This window comes from Megalopta genalis, chromosome 15 (assembly GCF_051020955.1).
Source record: "Megalopta genalis isolate 19385.01 chromosome 15, iyMegGena1_principal, whole genome shotgun sequence".
Lineage (NCBI taxonomy): Eukaryota > Metazoa > Arthropoda > Insecta > Hymenoptera > Halictidae > Megalopta > Megalopta genalis.
The window spans coordinates 2,631,297-2,644,699 of record NC_135027.1 but is presented as its reverse complement, the minus strand read 5'-3'; the positions used below and the strand labels follow the sequence as shown (position 1 = coordinate 2,644,699).

Sequence of the window (13,403 nt, the reverse complement as noted above, 5' to 3'; positions counted from 1 at the left end):
CGGAGATCTCTACGGCAGACCCAGAAGTCTAATAGCCAGTCGTGTCAAGAATTTCAAGAACGACGACTCCTCTTATACAGATGCTCGTCTATCAACCGGAACGCAAATACTAGCCGCCGCCGCGGCGTTGCTTTCTAGCGTGATTCCTTTTCTTCTATTCTCTTGTCCGATGTGTCGCCTGACCACGAAAGTGTATCGAGAATACGGAACAAATGGGTTCCGTTCTGCGTAGCCCGTTCCGTTTTATCGGGAACCGAAGCGCGCACCGATCGGCCCGATCGGTGGAAAGTGTTCTATTAAAACAGGGGCGCGCAGCGTGCGCTTCTTTTTTCCGAAGTTGTTCTGTGAACCGCAGACTCGCCGATTATAATGACTGTATAAATCGCTGTTCTTATGTGCTAGCTACGTCTCTGGTTATGGATGTCGGAACGGGGCCTTGAACTTCGAGAAAACGACACGCTTCTTCGAGTCTTGGACATCGGCTAACAGGAATCGAGTATACACGAAGAGCGTGTTTATCGAACAATATTTTTCCTAGGTTCGTTAGAGCGTCCAGATTTCGATAAATTCGGAGATCGTTCCTTGCAGTGACTGGAATTATTTGGAACGAGGAACTTCGAGGACCTCGTTCACTTGAACCTGAGGCTTGGTCTTTGACCTGCAAAGATTATTTAAACTTTACTATACATTGATACATAATTCTAAAGTTTATCACAAATTCATACGTAAATTTAAATTTTGTTCTAAAATCCTTTATTCTTTTCCTTTACTATATTTCTTTTTATAAATTTTAAATTTATAGATTAATTTGTTATAAATCTAGCATACTAAAAAACATGCTGTATGCATTCGAAAAATGTTTTTAATCGAATGCTCACAGTCTCGGAAGCTAAACAAATTTAACGAATATTTTCTTTACAGTTTCTGCAATAATCAATGCAAATCGAAACATAGATCTCCGTGAAGAATATAAAAACGTGCTTTGTCTTTCGAGAAATTAATTTAATATAACCAGAATTATTCAGATCCTCCAGCAAGCATTGAAATGATTCAGAAGGGTTGAAACCTTGACTTTCTATGAGAAATAACATAGTAGTAATATCTGATGCTCGATTTCCAAATTTTCAGAGGCGCCGCCTTAGAACTTTGCATCGGCGCGGTGTTCGGGCGTTGATCGGAGTGGTCCCGAAGATTCGCACGAGTTCTCGCAGGATCGTTTTCGTTTCCACGATGCAACGGGCGAGCTCGGTTGATAATCGAGTGAAACTCCTTCCGCATAGCGGCCTGTTAATCGTCCAAAGCGGTTCGGTTTAATTGAGCGGACTCGCAGGGACCTGCAAACATGCTCGAACTTGGCACACTTCGTCATACGTGACCGTCCAGAACACGTTGTTCCACCCTGGCGTAATTGTTCCTTGTTACGGCACGCTGTACCGCGATATTTACTTTCTTTACGAGCGTAATATAACGCCGGGCCCCGTTGCCCGCAGTTGTTGCTCGTCCCGATTTGATTCTCCGTCTCCGCGTCTCTCCAAGACGTATCCGAGGTACGGTGACCCACGATCACCGGTTCCCTCATTTCAATATATTTAATTTAATAACTTCTCCCGATCGGCCCGTGCTATTTTTCTTTTTTTTTATAAGAAGCTGCCGCGAGGAAACGCCGCCGGAGCCGGGCTCGTAAAAGCATCGTAAAATTTGTACACAATTAGCGAGCGTAATAAAAACTGGACATTACTCGCATCTCTGCTAACCTACAATTTCGCAGATCCAAGATGTTCGTGCAATGATTAATTTCTTACTTAGATCTGGACAAATGATAACGGCGTCTGGATCTTCCAGGAGAACCTAGATTATAAAAAACACCGTGATCGGTGCGTCGATAATTAAAATTACACTGCCAACAAATCTCACCGAAAACTACGTCACTTCGACATCAAAAGTATCGTCTTGTATCTTGTCTCCAACACTCGATGCACCGAAAAGCTGCATCCGCTTCTCCAGAATTTGCTCCGCAGCCTCCGCCGACCGCATGCGTAAACCCTAAATTCCGGTAAAAATTGAACAAATCGCAGAGCTGCCAATCGCGATCACCAGCCGTAGAAAATAGTTCGTGGAAAACGCAAGCAGCTACACCCACGGCAGCGTCCGGCGGCCGCAGCCACGCCCAAGCTCGTCGCGAAACCCTGAAAAGTCGCATCGGGTGCCGAGGAAGCGCGATGCCGCGGCGGAGGACAGACCGGGAAATTGGCCGTAGGTTCGAACGTTTTCCCTATCGAGAGCGCGACAATTTCACGGCGCAAGGTAGATCGCAAGTCGGCGGCGATCGCTCGGTGCGTTCGGCTTCGCGCAACCAAAACGACTCGGCATTCGGCCATTGGCGTGCGTGCTCCACATCCGTGACACGGTTCTCGCGGTGGATCGGTGGGACCCTACGACGAAGACGAAGGCGTCGAGGAAGAGGAAGACGACGAGGACGAGGAGGACGACGTCCAGGGGGTTCGTCAGAGTGTGTGCGTGGCCCCAGTCGGACAGAGTCACCGAAGGTGTTCACGAGGGAACCAGTTTTCGCGACGAGGGGAGGACCTCGTCTCTGGATCGGGTCGGTTCTCTGTTCAGGCGTAGAAGGAGGCAGTCGATCACAGAGATCCCACCACCGGATACCCAAGCGACCAGTCAGCCAGCCAGCCAGCTCGTATCAAAGGCAAAAGTGGGCACCACCCGCCTCCCCATGAAGCGGGGCCCCAGGTGGTGGGCACCACGGCGGCTCGGTGCGGGAAACGTTTTCGCGTGGCCAGGCTGCTGCTCGCCTGCCTCTGTTAACCCGGAGATCTACGTATATAAAGTGGCCGGGGCGAGACCGCGGGTTCAGAATACTCGACACGCTCGATCCACGCATCGGGTGACAACTAGCGCCCGACCACGGACCCAGCCCAGACAGAAGAAGGAAGAGAGAAGAGGCGCCAGCAGTGTGCCCTCGACCCAGCTTCCGGTCTACGCTCCAGAGGATCCGAATCGAGGTCAGTGATCAGAACAGATTCGACCTTCGACCTTCGTCTCGGGATCTCGGGGATTTACAGATTTCATGAGATAACGATCCGTCGCATCGTCGGGATTTGACCTTTAATTTGTCGACTTTCCTGCCGATAGTTATTAACGCTGTAAATCGATCGCAATTGATAGTTGGAAAGAAGGTGAAATTATTTTGTTCGTTGATTGTAATTGATAGCAAATTATTTTGAAATTGTTTGAGCATTAGTGGACTTTTTATTTTAGTTACATGCATTTGTAAGCCGGACTATCAGTGATTCAGTAGGTTGTCAAATTTGGGGAAGTTTATCGCGACTGTCTTTTATTTGGGATTCAATGTACAGGGTGTTTCGTTTAACTGATTAAAGATGTAATACGAATAAGAAAATGATTTTAAAAAAAGAAACAAGTTGACCTTGAAATTTCCTCCACCACTATATGAATGAAGAAAATGTGAATACTACGTAAAATACCTTTTATATTATTTATATTCTGTAAACATTGTTTTCGAAACACCCATTGTATCGTAACAAACATTGTATACGAAACACCTTGTAGATCATTTTCATCGAATTTAATCTTTGATTAAGATTACTGTTCAAATATAGCAGAGATTGTTTTAGTATGATTCAGTGGAAGGAGATCCTCGAGGGTCCTTTTTTATCAACGAATCAATCATTTGGAATCTATCTATTAATAGGCTATTATTATAGCTATTGTAGGCTATTATTATATCTATTAATAGCAAATTGGCTGATCGTGATCATCGTAAATCAGTTGTAATTAATAATCGTTTGATTATAATTGTTAATAGTCATCTATCTTGATCAATGGACTGTGGTATTTTAAAGCGAAGCATTTATGAAAGGCCTCATTATCGGTGATTCAGTATGTTGTAAAATTTAGCGAAGTTTATTAGTTTATTATCTTTTATTTTGGGTTTCGGTAGATTTGTTTCATTTAATTTTATTACGATGTTAACATATCATAGAAGTTTTTAAGTATTTATTTATCGATAAATGCATTACTTTTAATCTAAACCCTGGCGAACAATCATTAAGAATCTACCTATTAATAGGCTTCCGGTACGTTAACCGGTCCATGAAGATATAAATTTGCATAAACATTCACAGGTCAGTGATTAAATTAAATCTAGACCAATTTAAACTCGAATAACAGGATCCATCGTTCTTTTATTTTGTAATCGTTCGGATGCGTATTTGCAAATCAGGAGAAATAATTGCTGCCTCAGAATCTGCACGCGAATCATGGTAGAAAGTTTTAGAATTGTTACCGGTAACCAAACAATAATAATTTCATTGTTCACTGCTTTCGGAAAATGAAGAAAATCGCGAAGGTCACAAGAGAAACAGCACGCGCGAATTTATAGTGTTTTAGGTGACCCATATAACGTACTCGAACAGCAATTTCCCAGGAATGTGACTTGAGCAAAAAGTTGAAATTTAATGTGACCGCTTGCGTGGAAGTAGCATAAGTCGTGTGCCGCTCCGGTGATTTCAACGCGTGGGGAAGCACTAAATCATGCGGTTTAACGTACTAAACACAGAGCGTGTAACACTGTGTTATCAACCGGCAAAGTGTAACGTGCGATTAATTTTCTACCTCCTGTCACCAACCATTTCGAGTCGGACATAGACCTCTATCTCTCGATCGTATTTCTTGTCACGGGGATGCGTATCATTTTATTCAATGTCACCAGCTTAAGATCACTATAAATTACAGACAAATATTTTACTCTAATCGAAGCATTGAACAATCCAGTAATGCAGCCAACTTTTATCCACAACTTGGTTCATAAAATATTATCCTATATAAAATATTATACAATTTTATTCGATATTCACTTCGTTTGAAATTGTCTAAAGTTCAGAAATTATTATTTTACCAATCAGATTCAAAGGCTGAGATTAATATTAATACTGAATCATCCTAGTTCTGAAATAATTATTTCTTTATTAATTTATTACCCGGAGTTCATACTCCGGGATCATCCTGGGCCCAAATCTGATCGAACTTAGTTCCGAAAATATTGAATCAACGATAATCTGAGATCAGATAATTCGAAGACGATTGCTTATGGTAAATATGGTTCACAGAGGAACACGATGAAGGCGATCCTGGCATTCCTGTTGGTTTTCTTCGCGGCGACCTGCCTGGCGAACCCGCTCGAGAAGCTCGACAAGATGAACACGCTCGAGCAGTCGTCGACGGTCACGGACCGCGCCAAGTACGAGGAGGAGCTGCTCCGTAAACTGAACTCGAACTGTTCCCAAAACCACCTGAGCAGCTGCGTGATGCTGAAGCTGGTGACGAACATGAACAAGTTTCTGAAGAAGGCGTCGATCGAGTTGACGGACGACATCGAGATCAGAAAAACCAGCCAGGTGTCCGAGGAGGTGGTCACCTTCGAGGCGGGCAGGAGCAAAGACGATGAGTCCGAGGTCCTTGACCTTGTCGCGAGCAAAGTGTACGCGTTCATCAGGTCCAGGAGCATTAAGTGGAGGATTCTCCCTGAGGACGACATCGTGGTCTCCGCCTCGGAAGATGAGAACGGTTCTTTGAACCTCAGCCTCTCCATCGAGCGGGCTGACAACATTGCTGTTCAGGATGGTAACTGCAATCCTAGCTATTTAGACAAAAAAGAAATCCATTAAACAATTTAGGTGGTTTCAAGATCAGCTAAGCGATTGATCCTGGGATTGCTTCTTGGACTGTTGAATAATTAAAACCTTGGATCTTTTCATCCGTTAAGCAATGTAGGTGGTTCTAAGAACAGCTAATCTATTGATCTTAGGATTGCTCCATGGAATAATTAAACGATGTAGGTTTAAGATGAATTAGTAATCTAGGTAGCCTGAGATCAGCTAATTTACTGATCCTGGAATTGCTCTTTAAACTACTGAACCATAAAACGATCTGGATCTAAGATCAACTAGAAATCTAACAGCTCTAAGATCAGCTAGCAATTTAACAGCTCCAAAATTAGCTAGAAATCTAACAGCTCCAAGATCAGCTAGTAATCTAACAGCTCTAAGATCAGCTCACTTTCTGATTCCGAGATCGCTCCTCGTACCACTGAATAACAGAACGATCTAGATAGCGATCGCCTAACCCACTGATCGAACGAAGGCGAGTCCTCCCACTCTCACTCGAAAACAATTACAACCTCGCCTTCGCCAGGAGTTCTTGCATCCAGTAATTCGGTCACGGCTCGCCAGAGTTTACTGTCATAGAAAGTCCCCGTTTTACCTTCCCCGACGAAAGCGACAGCCGACTGATCCCGCACCTTCTTTGCAGGTCGCGGGAAGAAGAACAACCTTGGACCCCTAATCGCCGCGGCGGTCTTGAAGATAGGTCTGATCGGAGGCCTGGTCTTCAAAGCTTTAGCAATACTGGTCGGCAAGGCGTTGCTACTCTCCAAGGTCGCTCTTCTCCTGGCTGGAATCATCGGACTGAAGAAGCTGTTCTCACATCAGAAGCATGTCACATACGAGGTCGTCGCGCATCCACACCACAGCTCCAGCCACACCTTCAGCGGCGAGCACGGTGGCCACGGGGACAGCTACAGCAGCGGCTGGGCGAGGAGCTTCCACGGTCAGGGACCCATTCCTGGACAGGCCGACGCCCACGAATTGGCCTACTCGGCGCATGTCAAGTGAAGATAGCAGTCTGACCCCCGGGCCCCGATTTCGCGACGATCGAACGCGACTTTTGGACACGGATGGGTCGATTTTGTTACTCAGACGACGCTTGCCAGCACCTTCTTGCCTTCTTTTTAGTATTTAATTCTTCCGCCCGCGCTCCGGGCCCGTACTTCCTCTACCGCTGATCTTGCTGCCCACCTCTCTGGTCTGAAATGTTCTCACTTTTATTGACACGGACTCGACACTGTGACTCACGCGATCGAAGACATTTCGTTTAGACATTTCAGGGAAGAGACTGTAAAAAGGAGGACCTCCGAAGTCTGATCAAGATATTCGAAACTGAAAGGATTTGATTCGACGGCGAAGACGATCGAGGACTTTGATTGTATTCTTTAACGGAACTTAGATGTACTCCGCGGCTGTACAGCGTACTGTTTCATCGTCTTTTAATCCTATTTATTTCATTACGATGTTCGACATCGAAAGGGCTTGCGACTCGATTAGACAGCGACGCTCGAAAGTTCGGCACTCAATGCAACGTTTTACCAAAAATTAAATTTCATAGATTTTCTAGGCGCTTAAGGATCTAGAACGATATTTTAAGTCGAACTCTCCGAAGCTTCGTAAGATTATGGAAATTTGTTGTTTCGCTCTGGGTGTGTGAAAACGATCGATTTCACGGACGGACAGCACAGTTCGCTGAATCGACGGTTATCGAAAAAAACAAAACAATGTTCTTCTTCGTTGTCACGACTAATCGACGAATCGAATCGACGACCGACAGACGAACGCACCGCTCCCATTAACACGAAAGAACTATTTGTACGAACGCGCGCGAACCTTGTATCTATACACGATCGATATTATTTATACTTAATTTATTCCGATCGCCGCGAGGCGCGGACTGTACCATAATGTACTCACGTTGTTTTCTCTTGTATAAATAAATATTTATTGTTTTTTGTAACGCGCCTATTCCCGCGCCTTCGTTCTCCAGACGCGAACGCTCGAACAGCGCACATCGTCATCCAAAGAAAGCAGAGAATATGGGTCGTAACCATAAAACGAACCTATTCATAGATTTCGTTCGTAAACGATAAACGAGGCGTTCTTTCTTCTTTTTTCTTAATAGCAGTAGCTGCTAATCGCTCGACTTACCGAGCAAAAAGTTGGGACCGAGTTAGTCGTGTTACCACCAGGAAGAACCGGAGAAAGCAAAGAGAAGCAGTCGTTCACCGCGAGAGGCCGCCATCTCGTTTAGATAATCCCGGCCGTAATCGAACACGCAACCATAATTTCCACAATGTCGCGATACCGCGATTACGGCGCGGACTCGCGATGCCACGCGCACGGCAACTTCTTCCGCCGGTTAATTACGGTTGTCGCCGAGCGTAATTACGAGCGGAACGGAAAAGCGAAGGCCGGTCGGCAGAACTCGTCCGCGCGACGATTTTATCGATCAACCGACAGCCGTTTCTCCGCCGGGAGCCACGATCGAAATGATTCGGAAAATGGAATCGCAAGCCGCGGGACAGATTGGACAAATGTCCGCGGAACTGGTCCCGGCGACTGGACACGCGTCATAAGCGCGCGTTATCGGCGATCGAGAAGTAATCCCCGGCGAGCATGTAACACAGTCCGATTAATTACACGAGGTATGTAGCCCGGCATCTTCCGATTTGGTCTGTTTGCCAGCCGGAAGCCAGTGAAACGGATCCGTGAGCTTTTCATTACGACCAATTTACCGGCGGAGCACAGTTAATTGCCCGACAAGCTCTCTGTTCGAACGCGTTTAATGAAGTCCGATTAGCCGAAGGAATTGGAAAAAAGAATGAAGAATTCGATGGACTCGAAGGCGACGTTTTATCTAAGAATTCTAGGGAATCGAAGGCGGTTTTATCAACGGCACCGCCGTATTTTCGCGCGATAAATTCCATCGATCGATTCGCACGACGCTGAAAATATGTCGAACGTCTCGTATTCATCGCGCCTGCCCCGGTTTGCGGAACTTAGCGGGACTTGGCGTGACGATAGCGTCGAGTTACTCTAGGAATGCGATTCGCGAGCATCGGAACAGTCCCCTTCGACAATTTGCAACACTCCCTTGCACGCGGCGAATTGTCTTTCAGAGATCCGAACGCGTTAGGGACAAAATGATTTCTGTGTTTTCCATCAGATAATTCGCCCAACTTCGTCGCGAACGAACGACGCATCTTTCAAGAATTTGGAAATATTTAACTTTTTTTTATTATTTATTAATTATTCTGGAAAAAAGCATATCAGTACGCGATATAGAAAGCTATCTGTTCAGTTGCGATACAGAACAAAGTTTTAACAGGAAAAGAAACGAAATGTAATGAAAATACGAAATTACCCATAGTACGAGATAAAATGGATATGAAATGAAAATATATACAACGTTTACTCATAGATCGTAGACGGAGAAATATCGGAGACGGTGAATACCGAAGAGGACAATTTAATTTCTCCGCCGAGAATTTGCATAAGTAACTTGCAAACGAGCAAAACATCTTTCAAGAATGTAAATATGTCGGCGACGCCGGATATCGAAGGAAATCGGTTTCTCTCGAGCAATTCGCGGAACTTGTAAACGAATGGGATATGCCTATGATCTAGCGGGCGATCTAAAAATATCGACGGCACGCAGGATCACGAATGAAACTGTGTCGAAAAGGTGCGTTTCGACGATTAGATTCTAACTGTTAATACGTTCGCTGCCGTGTCGTGTATGTCAGTGACACAATTCCTCGTGCATCTTGAAAAACGAATCTCCGCTCTGACGAATCGGTTTTCATCGAACAGTGGTTAGAGTCTAACCGAAGCAAATTGCAGAGGTAATTAATACGATTTAATCGTTTGCGAATGCTCCATTTAGGGAGACACGAGAAGATCGCTGATGCGACAATTTTATGCGAAATCCTGTTGGAACACGTTAATTATTTACGACGTTGTACCATTTTACACTTTATTTGTCACTTTGCGACCAATTACTGTGCCTTTGCTTTGATTTCTGGTATAATTGACTTTATATTTATCGAATAAGACACATTATAATTGCTTTACTCATAAATAAGAAAAACAAAAGAATTCATTCAGAAATAAAGAAAATAAAAGAATTTATTCAGAAATAAAAAAAATAGAAAAATTTATTAAAAAGTAATAAAAATAAAAGAATGTATTCAAAAAAAGAAGAAAATGAAGGAATTTATTCAGAAACGCATAAAATAGAAGAATTTATTTAGAAATAAAGAAAATAAAAGAATTTACTCAGAAATCAAGAAAATAAAAGAATTTACTCAGAAATCAAGAAAATAAAAGAATAAACAAATTTAATGTCTTATTAGATAAATATAAAGTTAACTATGCCCGAGAACAAACCAAAGGCACAGCAATCGGTCACTCACAGTAATCGGCTCCGCAGTCCAGTCCCAGTAACTTCACCGAACGAGTGGCTCGAATTTCGTGCAATTTTTGCTAGAGCAGCTACGAAGCCGATTTTAGAATTGTCCTCGGCGAGGAATGCGCCGCACCGGCCGAAAAATTTTATTTCGTTGACCTGGATATCGCGGCGGAGGGAACAGTGTCCGGGGCAACTTTCGGAGGCGTCAAAGATGATCGGAACGAAGGGAAAACTACCGGGGACCGCAGGATGCACGAGGCATCTTTCATTCAAATAAGTCGGCCTCGTTTCTGGCCGGCAGCTTTCTCCTGCTCGATTGGGAGGAATCAGAAAGGAGATGACGGGGCGATAAGGGACCGCCGGGAGAAAGAAAGGTGTCCCTCCGGGAGATCAACTTTCGGTTTCGGGTGAGAAGAGGGGCCCCGCCGTCACCGTTGACCCCGTTCCCGGGCCCCGCGATCCTCGTAAATCGGTAAAAATCGACACGTGTGTTACGCCTCTTCGCGACGATCGTCAAAGGAACTGCTTATTACAACAATTACCGCGCGAACTGTTCGGCATTTAGCTGATCGTTCTCTCGAACCCGTCTTTCTAGCGGAGGAACAGCCTCGAAAGGAGTCCCGGTTATCGATTCGAGTGCTCGATCGAGTGATAAAGAGACGGAATACCGGCATGATAGAGCGATCACGCCGTTGACCCGATTTCTTTTCACGGCCACGGTTTCGCCGGATTCGGAGAAATTCGTCGCGAGAGGAGAAAGTATCGGATATTGATCGGATCGTCTTGTTATTGACACGAGGATGCTCGATGACCGGTAACGGTCTCTCTCTCTCTCTCTCTCTTTCTCTCTTTCTTTGTGCCAGTGTGCGCGAGAACGTTCGGAGCGGGCCGACACACATTCTGCGTATCGAGAAAGGAGAAAACACCTTCCAGATAGATTCTAACGTTTCCCTTGCGGTCGCGGAAGTGCGCAGAGAAAACCGTGGACTAATTAGAGGCTCTGATTCACCGATCGAATACAGGAGAATCATTTCGCGCTTCTGCCGATTCGGAGAACATCTAAACGAAACGATCTCCACCTTGCTTCTTTTTGTAGCAACAATCAAATTCTCAACTACACATCGTCACGTGCCGAACGTGCTTTGGACTTGCAACGAATCCGGAAACAATGCGCGAACGCAAAGAAAAGAGGTCTAATGCGGCTAAATACGATTAAACGAGAGAGATCTGCCAGTTTCGTCGACTGGAAAATTCGAGTTACAGAAACTGTGGATCTTGTACAGATCGAGATCCTGGTTGTTCCCGATTGCCAGACATGTTTCTATCGGAGCCTAAATACGCGCAATGAGCGAACATGGATGCGTTGATCATAAAATCCTGCGACAAGTGCGATCGCGCAACAACCGCCCTACGATCGACAACGCGACGGAAGAAGAAACGAATTCGTACGTCTCGTCGGAATTTGACGAAATCGGCAAGGCCTGTAGTCATGCGACGTTTAATTAGGATGCAGCCGTAAGCGGATCCGAGGCAGTTTTCGCGAGTTCAGTGTTAGAGTTCTCGGGGAGGCAAGAGAGCAGCCGCGGCTGCGGTTAGGAGAACGGCTCTAATTAGCGCTTTCGATCTCGCGGATCCTTAAGGAGTAGACGGGCCCGCTACTTCCGGTGGCTCATGCTCGCGAGGGAGGAAAGAAAGGGAGGCTCGAAGGGTGGCGTCGACTCTCGATCTGGTTTCAAGGATACACGATCGTCCGTGTGGCGTGGCGTCGTCCCGAGGAACGAGCGAACGGTTTCGAACCGGGCCTAGTTATACCTACCAGCCGGTGTTACGTATATGTATACCGTATCGTATCGGCGAGTACGCGAAGGGAAGTGGAACAGAAGAGAAAGGTATGCGGCGAGATGAACTAGTTTTCGACCGCGGGGCGATCTTGTCGCGACGCGACGCGACGCGACGCGCGTCGATCGAGTCGAATCGATCGTTCCTCTCCTGCCCCACCCGCGCCGATCCGTGGATCGTTCGGGATCCTTCGAGAGAAAGGATGAAACCGACGGATGGCCGGAACTGCAACGAACTCGTGGTGTGTCCCATGAGGCTCGCGGGATCATTCATATTTTTTTTCTTCTATCGGTACAATTAAGACCGCGCGCCGTCGTACGAACTTCGCCGGCTAATTTCCGAGACGGAACAGAAGCGTTCTCGCTGCCGTCCACCTGAACCTGCTAATTGCGCGCCGATGGAAGCGCAGGCGAGATTCGAAATCGGCCACGCTCTCTTCCGCTCCACTAAATCGTGGAAAGAGGGAAAGGAAGCACACGCCGGAGCATCTCCGAGAATGTAGGCAAGATTTGAGATTCTTATTTGTCTCGCGCGCAGACGTAACGCGGATACATTAATTCTTTGCGAAAGAATTTGAGCAGCCGCTCAATGCAACGCGGCGCATTTACATTTCAAATTCGATTTCTCCGTCGCGAGGTTTTCGAAATTTGAACGCGAGATCGCGAGTCGTATCGTTGGTCCGGGTTCATTGAGCGGAAACCGAACCCGTTGAAATCAAAAGTAACTGTCCGGACGAAGATAACACTGTTTCGTGTTACCGGTAATTCGTGTATAAGTAGCGTTCCGGAACTTCCGAGGGACGCATCTTTCTTCTAAACGCGTCTGCAAAACTAATTAGTACGGATGTGTTTAATGCACGTGTTGCGTTTAATGAATTCTCTTAAGCACAGTGTTACCAACGGATTTATGGAACCATCGAGCACTAACTGATCCATTAAAACGTCTTCGTCATTATTTCTCCATTAACGTTGTTGCATTAAATTAGTTATTCTCTTGGACACATTTACGGTTTAACCGAATGATTTATAGACCTATTCCAGCATAAGCTGATGCCGCAATATTATTTCATCTATATTTTTCTTGTGAATCATCCTGTATCATCATCTTCTAATTTTATACGTATGACGTTACCAATCTTTTTATAATAATTTTTCCTTTCCTGACTTTATAGCAACGAAACCAATAGATAGATAAAACCATTTGGTACGACTTGTTCAATCAGAAAAATCGTATTTAATACAATCCTATACCTAAAACAATGATTTTCTAATTTCATACGTATGGCGTTACCAATTTCTTCGTGTTAATTTTTCCAGAACTCCTTCCAATCGCATCCGGTAATTTGATATGTATAAGGTTACCAATTTCATAGCATAAGATTTTGTCTAATTTGCGTTCTTTTACGATTCTACAGCAATCCAATCAACGGACGCATAAATCCGTCTGCT

The 13,403-nt window shown here is 45.2% G+C and overlaps 1 protein-coding gene across 1 annotated transcript; it reads left to right on the top strand.

Annotated features, from left to right (window-relative positions):
• The first annotated feature begins 2,838 nt into the window (after nt 1-2,838).
• LOC117229321 (uncharacterized) lies at nt 2,839-7,662 on the top strand. The gene is made up of 3 exons (XM_033485742.2): nt 2,839-3,020; nt 5,148-5,661; nt 6,349-7,662. Exons 2-3 carry the CDS (start codon nt 5,157-5,159, stop codon nt 6,708-6,710), a joined length of 867 nt encoding a protein of 288 aa, XP_033341633.2. The 5' UTR covers nt 2,839-3,020; nt 5,148-5,156; the 3' UTR covers nt 6,711-7,662.
• Nucleotides 7,663-13,403: the final 5,741 nt, after the last annotated feature.

What these genes read in the sequence shown, in the direction of transcription:
- LOC117229321 (XM_033485742.2), top strand. Translation starts at nt 5,157, where the DNA reads ATGAAGGCGATCCTGGCATTCCTGTTGGTTTTCTTCGCGGCGACCTGC. An exon ending in CAACATTGCTGTTCAGGATG is followed by an intron (nt 5,662 to 6,348) that starts GTAACTGCAATC and finishes CCTTCTTTGCAG; the next exon opens with GTCGCGGGAAGAAGAACAAC.